The sequence below is a fragment of the Trachypithecus francoisi genome, unplaced genomic scaffold (assembly GCF_009764315.1).
Source record: "Trachypithecus francoisi isolate TF-2019V2 unplaced genomic scaffold, Tfra_2.0 Lachesis_group8, whole genome shotgun sequence".
Lineage (NCBI taxonomy): Eukaryota > Metazoa > Chordata > Mammalia > Primates > Cercopithecidae > Trachypithecus > Trachypithecus francoisi.
The window spans coordinates 33,190,859-33,204,259 of NW_022681473.1; the positions used below are offsets into that span (position 1 = coordinate 33,190,859).

General features: G+C 36.7%; 1 protein-coding gene across 4 annotated transcripts in view; it reads right to left on the reverse strand.

Annotated features, from left to right (window-relative positions):
* ELP4 (elongator acetyltransferase complex subunit 4) overlaps positions 1 to 13,401 on the reverse strand; it is a 266,706-nt gene that overhangs the window by 167,711 nt on the left and 85,594 nt on the right. For 2 of the 4 annotated variants that reach the window (XM_033205263.1, XM_033205261.1), the window contains exon 5: positions 8,136 to 8,275. In XM_033205263.1, the coding sequence (XP_033061154.1) occupies positions 8,136 to 8,275 (140 nt within the window). The remainder of the gene's footprint in view (positions 1 to 8,135; positions 8,276 to 13,401) is intronic. The other 2 variants (XM_033205264.1, XM_033205262.1) reach the window with 1 other exon arrangement.

Consider the following 13,401-nt stretch of genomic DNA (forward strand, 5'->3'; position numbering starts at 1 on the left):
GAGTGAAAAATTGCTCACCCTACCATGGCTCCTTGGCCTGGTCCCATCTGCCATTACTGCATCGGAGCCCAGGGTAACTCTGCTAATAGCAGGTAAGCTGATCTCTTTTTTAATCGATAGCGGGGTCACCTACTCAGCTTTATCTAAATTTTTAGTACCCACTTACCCTTCCCAGGTCTCGTCTCACATCCACACACTACTGAATCCCTTACTTGTTCCCTATCTAATACTATTTTTCTTCACACTCCTTCCTTATCATGCTTCATTGCCCCAACCCCATCCTAGGCTGAAACATTTTAGCCAAATTCAAAGCTTCTATCACCTTTTCCTGCCCCCCTCAACCAGAGTCCCTCCTGCTCCTCTCTGCTAGTCCGGGCCCTGACCCCCCCTCCCCAGCACCCACTACCCACCTCTCTCGTTAACCCAGTAGTGTGAAACACCACCAGCCCTTCCATAGCTGCTCACCAGGACCCCATCAAAATCCAGTTAAAAGACCCCTCTAAATTTCCCAACATTGCCCAGTACCCCTATTTCTCTAACACCAAAAAGGCTTACAATCCATCATAAACAAGCTCTGCTCACGCTGTCTTCTTAGACCAACACACTCTCCAAATAACACCTCCAACCTCCCCGTTAGAAAATCTGACTGCTCATATTGACTCGTTCAGGACTCTGAGCCATTAATCAGGTTGTCCTCCCTATTCACTCTGTGGTCCCTAACCCCTATATACTTCTCTCCCTCATTCCCTCCAACGCCACCCACTATACGGCAATCAACCTAAAGGATGCTTTCTTTACCATTCCCTTACACCCTAATTCCTAAGACCTCTTCACCTTCACCTGGACTGACCCTGACACTCTTCAGTCAAGGCAACTCACATGGACTGTCCTCTCCCAAGGCTTCAGGGGCAGCCCTCGCTTCTTTGGACAACCTCTAGCCCAAGACCTCACCTCCTTAGACCTCTCCCCCAGCTGCCTCCTCCAATATGTCGACGATCTCCTTCTCTCCAACCCCTCCCTAGAGCACTCCCAAATTCACGCCATCACCCTCCTAAACTTTCTTGCTAGCAAAGGATATAGGGTCTCCCCCTCCAAAGTCCAACTATCTAACTCAACAGTAACATACTTAGGAGTCCAACTCTCCCCCAGGGCCAGAGCCATGACCCCAGCACAAGCAATCTTAATAAACAGCTCGCCTCCGCCTTCCTCAAAAAATGAAATTCTCTCTTTCTTAGGACTGGCAGGTTTCTTTAGAATATAGATTCCCAACTTTGCCTTCCTGGCTTGGCCCCTCTATGAAGCAGCCAAAAGCCCTCTCAATGAACCCCTAAACCCCACGCACAACATACTTCCCAGTTTCTGTAGACTCCAAACCACTCTCGTCACTGCACCTGCCCTGTCCTTAACCCACATCTCCCAACTCTTTGCTCTCTGTACCGCCGAAAACCAAGGAGTAGCTCTCGGGGTCCTAGGACAACAAAAGGGAAGTCCCCCTTCCTTTGCCCCTGTGGCATAACTCTCTAAACAATCAACATTGTCAAAGCATGGCCAACCTGTCTTAGAGCATTAGCAGCAGTGACCATTTTAGCTCTGTAAAGTAAAAAAACTGACATTCAGCCACAGTATCACCGTCCACAGCTCTCACAACTTACAGGATCTCCTCTCCTCCCAGGCATTAAGCTCCCTCTCTCCTTCTCGAATTCAGTCACTCCATGCCCTCTTTATCGAAAATCCCAAATTCAGCTTCACCAAAAGCGCCCCCCTCAACCCAGTATCCCTACTCCCCATATCCTCTTCCCCTGCTACTCATTCTTGCACTGACATTTTGGATCACCTGCAGCCACACTTCCCTATCTCCCCCGAGCCGCTCACTAACCCAGATGACCAACTCTTCATAGATGGCTCCTCTTCCGGAGCCCCCGGCTCTTCAAAAACCTTAAACCATGTAATTGAGGCTAAACCACTACCTCCAGGAACCTCCTCCCAAAATGCAGAACTTACAGCTCTCACCAGAGCCCTAACCCTTTCCAAAGGCAAACAAGTCAACATTTATACAAACTCCAAATATGCCTATCACATCTTTCATTCCCATGCTGCCATCTGGCAAAAGAGAGGATTCCTGACTACCAAAGGAATCCCTATCACTAATGGCCCCCTTATTTACCAACTCCTTCAGGCTGCACCTTCCAACCAAAGCAGGGGTTATACATTGTCAAGGACATCAAACAGGATCAGATAAAATCTGAAGAGAAAACACAAAAGCCAACAAGGCAGCAAAAAAAAAGTCTCTCTTTCTTCTGCCCCTGGCACTCTCCTCCTCGTTGTCCCTACAATCCAACCCCAGTATCTCTCCCCCGCCACAAAAAAAAAAAAAAAGCTTCACTACTACAACAAAAAAACCTCCTTCCAAAATAACTAGATAATCAAAAATCAAAAACTCATCCTCCCCCAAAAACAAACCAAAAAAAAAAAAAAAAATTCTAACATCCCTTCACCAATCCTTCCATATTGGTGCACGCACTCTATACCTACTCCTTTGCCCTTATTTCTCCTCCGCCCATCTATTTACCTTACTAAAAAACCTAACCTCAAACTGTCATATATGCTCTGTCACTTCCACCTGAGGGGCCCTCTGTTCTCCATCTATTCCTACACACCAGTTAAGAGGAACCTCCTTATCATATTTCCAGGCACTCTCTACAGATGTCTAGGTTTCCCTAAAAAAAAAAAAAAAAAAAAAAAAAAAAAAGCAAGCTCTATTACCCACCTCCAAAACCAACTAGTCTCCCTAGCAGCAGTTATCCTTCAAAACGGCAAAGGCCTTGATTTACTTACTGCAAAAAATGGAGGTCTCTACATCTTCCTAGATGAGGAATGCTGCTTCTTTTTTAATCAGTCAGGCCTGGTTCAGGATGTAGTCAAAAAACTAAAAGACTGAGTGCACCCCCTGCCTCCCCCCCCACAAAAAAAACAGCTCTCTGCCTGGCCCTCTTGGCCCCATTGGTCTCTCAGCTCTTAGGCCTCCTAGTTACTCTCCCACTCCTAGCACCTGTCATAACCATTCTCCTTCTTCTAATCTTTGGGCCCTGCCTCTTACGTCTCTTTACGCAGCTTTTACAGAACCGTGTTCGAGCTTTAACCCACGGAACCATAACATGATGCTACTACAAAAATACCAGCAATTTCAAAACCAGTACCAGGACCAACCCCTACCTGCCAGCCTTTCCCGTGACCACTGCCCCCTTTCAGCTTGAAGTAGCAGATGAAAAATGGCACCCCCTTTCCTATCATCTGTTAAAAGGCTGGAATGTTAGGGTCACCCCGACCAGACCATTCCCTTCCCCTCCCACAGGCCTTACAATACAGTCTCTTGCACTCTCCACACAGCTACCCCAGGGCAAAAGACAAATCCCCCATCAATGACTCCTCCAGTAACTGTTTGTCCAGATAGTTACAGGATGCGGTTAACACGTCTGTTAACCTTGCATAACAAAGCTGGTAAAAAACATCTCCAGGATGCAGTCAAGACACCTGCATCCCCGACTTAGCCCCCCCACCCTGACCCAATTCCTCTCCCTATAAAGTCCTGCAGTAGTCTGTAAGCAGGGCTGCCTCCTCTGCTTTTGTCAGGAGGTAGCTGGCAGGACTGACAATAAATCAGTTTGCCTGAACTTGGGTCTACTGGCCTCATTCCTTTCTCAGCTGTTCTTCCAATTATCCCTTACAATTACTATATTTTGTGCATTGATCCATTAATTCATCAACCATGCACTGGACACCTGTGTTCTAGATATAAGGAAAAGAAAGATGAAGAAAGTAAAACCCCTTTCCTCAAGGATTTCCAATGTCTGAGGGGAAAGACAAGCATGTAGACAAGATAAATAATTACAGTGTCATGTGTTAAGTGTCCTGATAGAAATATGAACAAAAGTAAGTAGGAATGTATGAGGAACACAATTACAATTTGTCTAGGAAAACATTATAGAAGACTTATACTGAGGTTCCATTTAAACCGGTAAAGAAACTTGGCAGGATGAGAAAAATGGGATGACTTCTAAAATGTTAGTTTCATCCTCTTTTCATCGTTTTCACTTACAAATTCTCCCAGAAATATAACTGGTTCTCACAGAATTCAATTCATTAAATTTAATCAGTAGAACACTCAGACAATATAAGAAACTACTGGTTATTGTTAGGATAAATATGTTAAAATAAAATCTTGAAATTCAAAGAAACATATCAAAATAAACTCATTCTATTGACTACCAACTGTATGCAAACTCAATATTCAAGACCTAACATCATCAGATCAGTCTGTGCAATAGTTTGAAAGTGTCCCCTACAAAATTCAGGTGTTGTCAATGTGATAGTATTCAGAGATGAGGCCTTTAAGAGGTGATTATGTCACAAGGGCTCCTCTCTCAGGAACGGGATTAAGGCCCTTATACAGAAGGCTTCACATAGCGTTTTGGCTAGCTTGCCCTTTTACATTCTGCCATGTGAGAACACATCATTTCTCTCCTCTGGAGAATGCAGGAAAAAGGTGCCATCTTGGAAGCAGAATGCAGGCCTCACCAGACAACCACACCTGCCAGCACTTTTATTTTCTCATAGATCTGGAGAATAGAAAGTTCAATATTTAATTTCTGTCTTTATAAATTACCCAGTCTCAGGTGTTTGGTTATAGCATCACAAATGGGCAAAGATAGGATGCCATAACAAAACATCAGAGATTGGGTGGCTTACACAGGAATTTATTTTCTCATTCTTCTGGAGACTTGAAGTCCAAGATCAACATGCCAGCAAAGTTGGTGCCTGGTGAGGGCTCTTCCCTTAGGTTGCAGATAGCACCCTTCTTGCTGTGTGCTCACATGGCCTTTCATTCGTGCATGCTCCAGGAGAGAGTGAGAGCTCCAGTGTCTCTCCCTCTTTTATAAAGATACCAATCTTATCACACCAGGATCCCACAACCTAATCTAAACCTAATTACTTCCCAAAGGTCCCATTTCCAAATATCATCCAGTTGGGGTTAGGGCTTCAACATATGAATTCTGGGGGGACACAAACATTCAGTTGGTAGTGGTAGGTTAAGCAATATGTTAATATAATTGTTAATCAGTAGGAAAGACGACACTAAAAAATGGCAGTGTCTTTCTACTAAGGAAACCAAACTATGCTTGGACATACTTATTACCAAAGCTTAACTGAAAACAAAGTCAAAGTAAAAAATCTTAGACTCCAGAATTATTCTCAAAACTAACTTATTATTTTGTGACTCAGATTATCTGATTTATAATAGTGAAATATCCAAACAGAGCTATCTTGATAATATTATTGTAAAACATCTGAAGTCTTTATACTCTGGCTTTAATTTGAAAATTTAAACTGTATGTATGAATTTTTTCTACAGACAAACCTTCTAATCATTTAAAATTAGTTACTGTAAATTTTAAATGATCTGCTGTTTTTCCTATTGTAAAAATATCTTTACATGTTTTAATAGCACCTTCAGAAATTACAAAATTATATATTATATCCTCACATGTGACAGTAGGACACAGCTATATCCTCTAGCCTTAATTATAGGAAAAGCATAGATAACTGTAAGGCTTAGCTTTACTGTTTTATAAATGAACCAGTAAAGTTCATTTTAGTGAAATAAGCACATGCTTTTCATAAATTAAAATAAATCTCACATGGTAAAGTACCCATTTTGAAAATTAATTTAATTACATGTTTAAAGTTTAATTACATTTAATTAAGCATTTAAGTTTAATATGAAATAAATGAATTATCAGTTAACTCTATGAAATGAAATACTGCCTTGATAATTAAAATCTATAAATTTTCCTATTCTGTGCAAAACTGCTAGTTCTTACAAAACACTCAGAAAATAAGTATTTTAATGACTATAGGATTATATCCTTACAGCTGATTAAGGAGTAATTTTTTTGGCACCTAGGTTGGTGGGTGTACATTTACTGCAGCATGGTACAAAATAAAAAAAAGAGCAGAGGTTTTAGAAACTTGAGTTTCGGTGTTAGCTCAGTCACTGACAGCCTGCAACAGTAGGAGAGTTACTTAGCAACTGTAACCCGAAATTCCTTATAAAATGGGGTTAATATTCTCTTGGAGGGTTATTGGCAAAATTTAATGAGTTATCCCATAGTCAAATGTCTGGGAGAGCACCTGACTTGGAAAAGATATTTGACACATGCTAATCGCCTCCTTACCCCAGCTGTTGAGTAAATGAAGAATAACACTGTACTTGCTGGTGTAAAAAAAGTATTGTCCTTAAAATATATTTTTTTAAATCACAAAAGTAACACCATATTATTTTTCATTTAAATACATCAAACATAATATACATTTTACATTTATTTTCCTAAGCACTCTGTTAATGGAGACAGTATGGCAATGTTGCTAATACAGATATTTGAATCAGGGAGAATTTACTTGGAACCTGGGTTCCACTCTTTACTACTATTTGAGAAATTAAGGGAAAATTATCCTGACCTATTTCGCAAGCTTGTACGTAAATGCATGTTTGACTCAATGTGTGGCAAAAACTGGGAAATAGAAAAATCAATATAATCATTCAAACTTAACAAAAAATTAGTGAGGTAGTAAGGCAGGTGGTATTTCCTCTTCTCCCCACCTCCAATTTTTCACATGAAGATATTAATTTTCACTGATTTTAGGTGATCTGCCCGAGGTTAAGCGTAGGATGAATTGAGTATCAGAATCCAGATTTTAAAAATTCCTTTATCAGTGCTCATTACTGCATGACATAGGAAGGTAAAGGTGAAAGACACCAAAATCTTCTGAAGCAGTGAAGCAAAAAAGAAAGATAAATCTGACAGATTAAGCTTGGTTCTATCACTTAATAATTAAACTCAGATAAATCAATTCTGTGAATTTCAGTATCTTCTAGAAAATGGGACTACATACTTCTCCATATTACTACTACATAACCCTGTATAGGGTTAATATAAGGATTACAGAAGATAACAAATGTAAGGTGCCTAACAGAGTGGCTGACACATAGCAGTAATACATTAATGGTAGTTATAAATGCTAAAACAACATCAAAGCACCACTTTTGCTAAGTCTTTATCCATAGATTGGAGAACTCCATAATAAAGTAAATATTTTTTGGAAATATTTAATAAGAATGAGTACAATAGTCTCTACTAAATTCTCAGGTATTATTTTTAGAACAGAGACTATAAATTTTAAGTCATTTTGGTTCACAATGCCTTGCTATTAAATCTTCATTTAATAGTTCATCTACTTTTGAAATGGTTTTACAAGTGCTTTGTAAACTTTGTAAACTACACTCCGGCTAACCCACTAAATACCCCACCTCATATCAAACCAGAGTGATATTTCCTATTTGCGTACGCAATCCTCACCTGAATCGGAAGCCAACCGGTAAACAGTTGTTCCATAATTTACCGCAATAAAAATTGACATTAAATATTCTTAACACTTTATAACATATATTATTCAATGTCAAGTCCTGTAATTTTCAGAGTTTTGTCTTAATAACATACTGGCAGTATAAACATGTTGGGTTGTTTTGATACTTAAAACCAAAACTCTAAATTCTAAGTCACTTAAAATTATACGGATTGTCTTATTTACAGCAGAGCCAGAAATAGAAAGCCTTCATAAATAAAATATTGTAAAGTACATACTTGCTTACTCTCTGAAAAAGTATATGCCAAAAAATTAAATTAGGCAAACGATACTAATTTGTATCATTTTCATTGCTATTATTATCAATACATATTTATTAGGTGTCTATTTGCATTTAAAGCTGAAAAACTCTGGTTTAGAACTGTTCTACATTTTCTTGAAAACCAGCACTTATTATAAATTTGTTGTCCTGACTTTTCAAGTTGCAAATTAGAGAAATAGTGGTTCCAGCAGTTATAGGACCAAAGAAAAAAGAAAGTCACAGTAATGAAATACTATGAAAAATATATAGACTTGAAGTTACAAATTATATAGAAAACTAGTATTTATTATTATATTTACCCTTAGATGTGTATTCTTTCAAAAATGTGGTAAAAGTGCATTCTACTAATATTTGAAATCAGACTTTGTTATTAAATCGGTCATTAACTTACCAGGGTTCTACTTTGAGAGTTGAAGATATTTTCTCTGGAAGAAAAAATCCATGCCAGTTTGAAGCCTCAATTAGTTCTTGTGGTATTCTTTTTGATGCATCATAATAGTGACCAAATCGTGATGATACTGGTCCAATCTGCTAAAATAAAACCCATAGTGGCTCTTAAACAATTATTTTTAAGCTATAATTTATTTGTCCTACATCCAGCAAAACAATGACATACTTATGAATTTTAAGTTAATAAGGAAGAACTGATATACATGCACTAAGTAAATTTCAAAGAAGCATACAGCAACCTTTATTATTTTAAACCATTTATAGTTACAAATCAACCTTTTCATCTTTCACGTTTCTTCACTTCTAGTGGTTCCCTAAATTTGATAAGAATTTAAAAACCTCTTTGGTTTTTTTTCATTATACTGTATACCTTCCTAAGTTTAAAACTTAATATACATAATTCTCAATTAATATTTAAGATTCTAGGTTTTAATGACAAATTAAATATGCAGTTGCCAAGAACTAAATGAAAACTTAAACCCAATTCATTCACTGGTAAGACGTCCAAAAGAAGCTAGCTATTTAAATATATTAACCTGAGTATCATTTTAAAACTGAATTCTCACATAAGACAATATACAGGTATATTAAACATTTCTTACAAATTTAAATTAAGCTTATAGGATAAAATGTACTACAATACTCCACACAGGAACAAGGCACGATAAAGTTGAAGAATGTATATAACCTACATTAGATCAATCAGAACCTGGCATAATCATTGGTTCATTGATAATTCCCCTTTTGTGTTCTCTACTAACAATTTCTCCAACAAATTATCTTTCTTATAAGAAACTCTAATTTATATGACACTGAATTTATTTATATGGGATAGCAAAGTCTACTAACATAACATAATTATTAGGTTGCTTTGAATGGACTTTGAGCTAATTTCTTTCATTCCACACATTGAAAATATATATATACCACTATCCAAAATTGAATTATTAACAAATTCCACTTGGCAATACTTTCTAATAAAAGATTCCAGATCTACTCTTACATAATTTCCACTGTCCTGAAACATATAAGTTTCAGAATATTCAACAAAACTAGATAATCACTACAGAAATTGAAGAACTATACATAGTAGATACTTATCTAAGTGACAACTTTTTAATTTAGATAAGAAAGACATATTTGCTTGACACTAGATATTTGCATTTAAGACTTCAAGGGTTCATATTCTTAAACTAAATGCCTACAAACATGAAATTATACAGTAATAAGAAATAAAACTTTTTAAGTCTAATAGAAACACTTTTTTCAGATTCAGAGTCTGTAGGTTCGACATTTATTTTTTAAATGAAATGACCGTTCATCCCTCCATAAGGTACTACTTACTTTCATTAATGAAAGGGATGCTATCAATTTGCTTCAATCTAATCTTTTCAAGCCAATGTGTACAGAATTCTTGTTCCCAAAACATAATTTATCCATTTACCATGAAACTATTGATAAATAAAATATATAATATTAAAATGTTTCTTAAAACTATGGTGCAAACTTTTAAAATGTAAAGTTATTAGTCTAAAGCAATTTAAACAAGGTCTGTTCTTTGGCCTATAATCTATTCTTTATCCGGATTATAGTTCAGAATGTTTTTACTGCAATCTCTGCTAGAGCTCATCTTTTTATTGTGTAAGTCCAAGCCCCCTTAATGTTTTAGAAAGGCCTTGACTAACTGAACTTTGATCTGATGTCTTCATTGAGAAAAACACCAGGTTGCCCATTTCAGATGCAAATCCCCCTAAGGCCCAACAGAATTTAGTAAAGACAGCAAAAAAGAAAAACCCAGAAGTTTCCAGGATCCTCTTTGAGAATCCTGGGGCACACTGGTGTCCTTAATCCATGCTGCTGCATGGATTAAGGTAGGTGATAACCTTTCCTGATTCAAAAGAATAAGCAGAGTGCCTACAAACTGGGTGGAGACTAGGATTTGGCTATAATAAAACACCATGCAATAAAAGCTTGGTCTATGTCAGAAGCCTCTGAAAAGGCCTCAATGTACCACATTCCCAGGCCTAGTAGGGAAGCTTGCAAAAGCCTACCTGAATCAAATAAGCATGAAAAATCTATTTTAGCAGACTGGCCATGGGGAGAGAGAAAGAAAGAGACTTTTCATTTCTTTTAAGTTTGAGTTAATAAATTTATTAGTGGACTGAAAGTTCTTGAAGTCTTATGCACTCAGAGAAATATGCTAAATTGCCAAGAAGCAAAGTATGCTTTTTAAGTTGCCGTCTCTATTAATGTTTCTAATTACAATAGTAATGTGATAGAAATCACAGATTTGGAATGAATCAAGGCAGAAAATTGATTTCATGCTGAGACAGTTTACATATAGAACACAAATAATTCATTAAAATGTAAAAATAAAATTGGAAGCTTTACTCATAATTATTAATTTATTTAGAAATTAAAATTAGATATGGTAGCTAAAATATTCATAAGGTTGCCACGAAAATTTTATTGCTGATGAAGAATTTTTAAAATTCCAATTAAAAATGAAAATGAAAATATATTCTTACAGGAAAAAACAATTTTCCAAGTTTTTCTGCTCAAGACATATAACATTAACATATAATCAGATTTTAAAATACTGAAATCTTTTGAGGCCTAGAATTATAAAACAAAGAGACATTTCCTCTAAAAAAGATAACTACATGCTGTAAATAAAATAATTATCATCATCTACAAAAAACTGTCATCAACTCAATAAAAATTGATACATTTAAAATATCAAACTATTATCAATAACTAGTCAGCTTATTAGGTAAGAACATGTTGCTTTAGTTTTACATTATGAAAACTTCTAATTCACATTCATAAACTGCCTTTTGACTTTGTCATCTGTGGAAGTGTGTAAAATGACATGGTTCAGTAAATTTTATGACGCTAAAAGAAAATGAACTTTGATGGGGGTCCAGGAGGAAAATGGTAAAAAACAATACCATACTCTACTTCTAGTATGTTACAAAGAAACAAAACTTTCAAAGAAAAGCTGCACCAAAAAAATCTAAATAAGACATTTTCTTACCGTTATTATTTCTTATTTCTCAGTATAGCATACCAGACAGCAAGAATCGTTTTTAAAACACTTTGATTCTTAGTTTAATCATTAGAAACTGGAGCTAATAATTATTTTACAAGGCTGTTGTGAGACTCTAATGTAATACTGGCAATGAATATTCTGTAAATTATGAATTGTATGTAAATGTTATTCATTATTATTATTACTGTGTCATGATTCACTAGAGAATGAGAAGATCCATCACTGTGTTTTGTAATTACATTGACTTATTGAAAAAAAGGTATTTGTTTGTTATCTACACCTGTACATATCTACCACAGGACTGTTGCAGCTAAACCACTAAGACAGAAAGTCAATGTTTCATGAGAATTTAATATAATAAAGACTTAACACACTGAAATGAATTGCTGGAGTCATTGTAGGTCATGGTATTAAAGCTCTGCAATACTGAGAAAATTAAGTCTCAGAATATACTGTTGACTAACAATTCATGGAGTGTCAGGAATAGTGGTTGATGATTATAAGACAGGGGAGAGGAAGGCGTTATCTACCTTAGAGAGAGAATTAAAATCACATGGTGAAGGAATGAGGGCTTTTTAAAACTATACACTCTTCCATTTAAATGAAGCACTGCTTTATGCTTTACTGAACTATTATTACTGATCTAGATATATATATATTCTTGTCCTCTTTTGCATTAGTAAGTGGTAATATGGCTACACCCTTAGGACCTGGGGACAACTTATTTTAAAAGGCATCTCTGATAATCAACACTCCTAGTTTTGAACTATTTATTTAATCTTAAGCCACAATTATGTTAACTGCATTTTGTCCCAAGTAAAATAAAGAAAACACGTGAAGTCTACGGCCAAACCATCCTGAATGTGCCCAATCTCATCTGATCTCAGAAAACCCAGTGATATGGTTTGGTTCTGTGTCCCCACCCAAATCTCAACTCGAATTGTAATCCCCAAAGGTCGAGGAAAGTCCCTGGTGGGAGGTGATTAGGTCATGGGGGTGGTTTCTCCCATGCTGTTCTCCTGATAGTGAGAGAGTTCTCAGGAGATCTGATGGTTTAAAAGTAGCAGCTCTCCCTGTGCTTTCTCTCCTGTTGCCATGTAAGATGTGCCTTGCTTCCCCTTCACCGTCTGCCATGATTGTAAGTTTCCTGAGGCCTCCACAGCCCTGTGAAACTGTGAGACAATTAAACCTCTTTTGTTTGTTTATAAATTACCCAGTCTCAGTGAGAATGAACTAATACAGCCAGGTTTGTGTGTGTGTGTATGTGTGTGTGTGTGTGTGTTAAAATGAGAAAGGCAAAGTAAAGCCTAGATTTATAAAGTAGATAATGATAAGTGATCATCAAAGCCTATCAGTCTTGGCAAATCATCATATATAAAATTACCTTAACAGGCAAATATACATGCTAGTGACATTTCAAAGAAAAGCAAAGAAGCCAGAAGGTGATTCGATTTTCTAAAGTGGACAGAACTCACTGTAAATACAAGTAAACATAAGCATGACCATTGACTGTATATACAAAATAAGCTATCATTTTGTCTATATTGATTAATGTGTCTTAGCTCAGTTTAATATTTAATCTACATGCTATATAATTCATTCATTCATGCATCCAACAAATAATTACTGAGCACCTACTAAATGTCAGTGAAACAAAACAGTCAAAGTCCCTTTCTCCCACTGAGCTCACATTCTAGTAGGAGATAGATGATAATAATAAATTGGATATATATTATCATCATTTAATGATAAGTGCCTTTAAGAAAAGTAAAGCAGTGAAAGAAGATGATAGAGAGTGGTTTTATTTCATCTACAGTGACAAAGGCAGTCACTTCTGATAAAGTAATCTTTTAGTAGAGACCTAAGAAAATGAAAAAATAAATAATCTGGACAAGATCATTGTAAGAAGAGAACAATTTTCAAAACATTCAAGCTTTAAACCTTGAAAACTGAGCACTAGGGCCGGGTTCAGTGGCTCATGTTTGTAATCCCAGCACTTCAGGAGGCCAAGGTGAGAGGATTGCTTGAAGGCAGGAGATTGAGACTAGCCTGGGCAACACAGTGAGACTGTCTCTACAAAAATGTTAAACAATCAGCTGGGTGCTGTGGCAGGCACTTGTGGTCCCAGATACTTGTGAGGCTGAGGTGAGAAGAT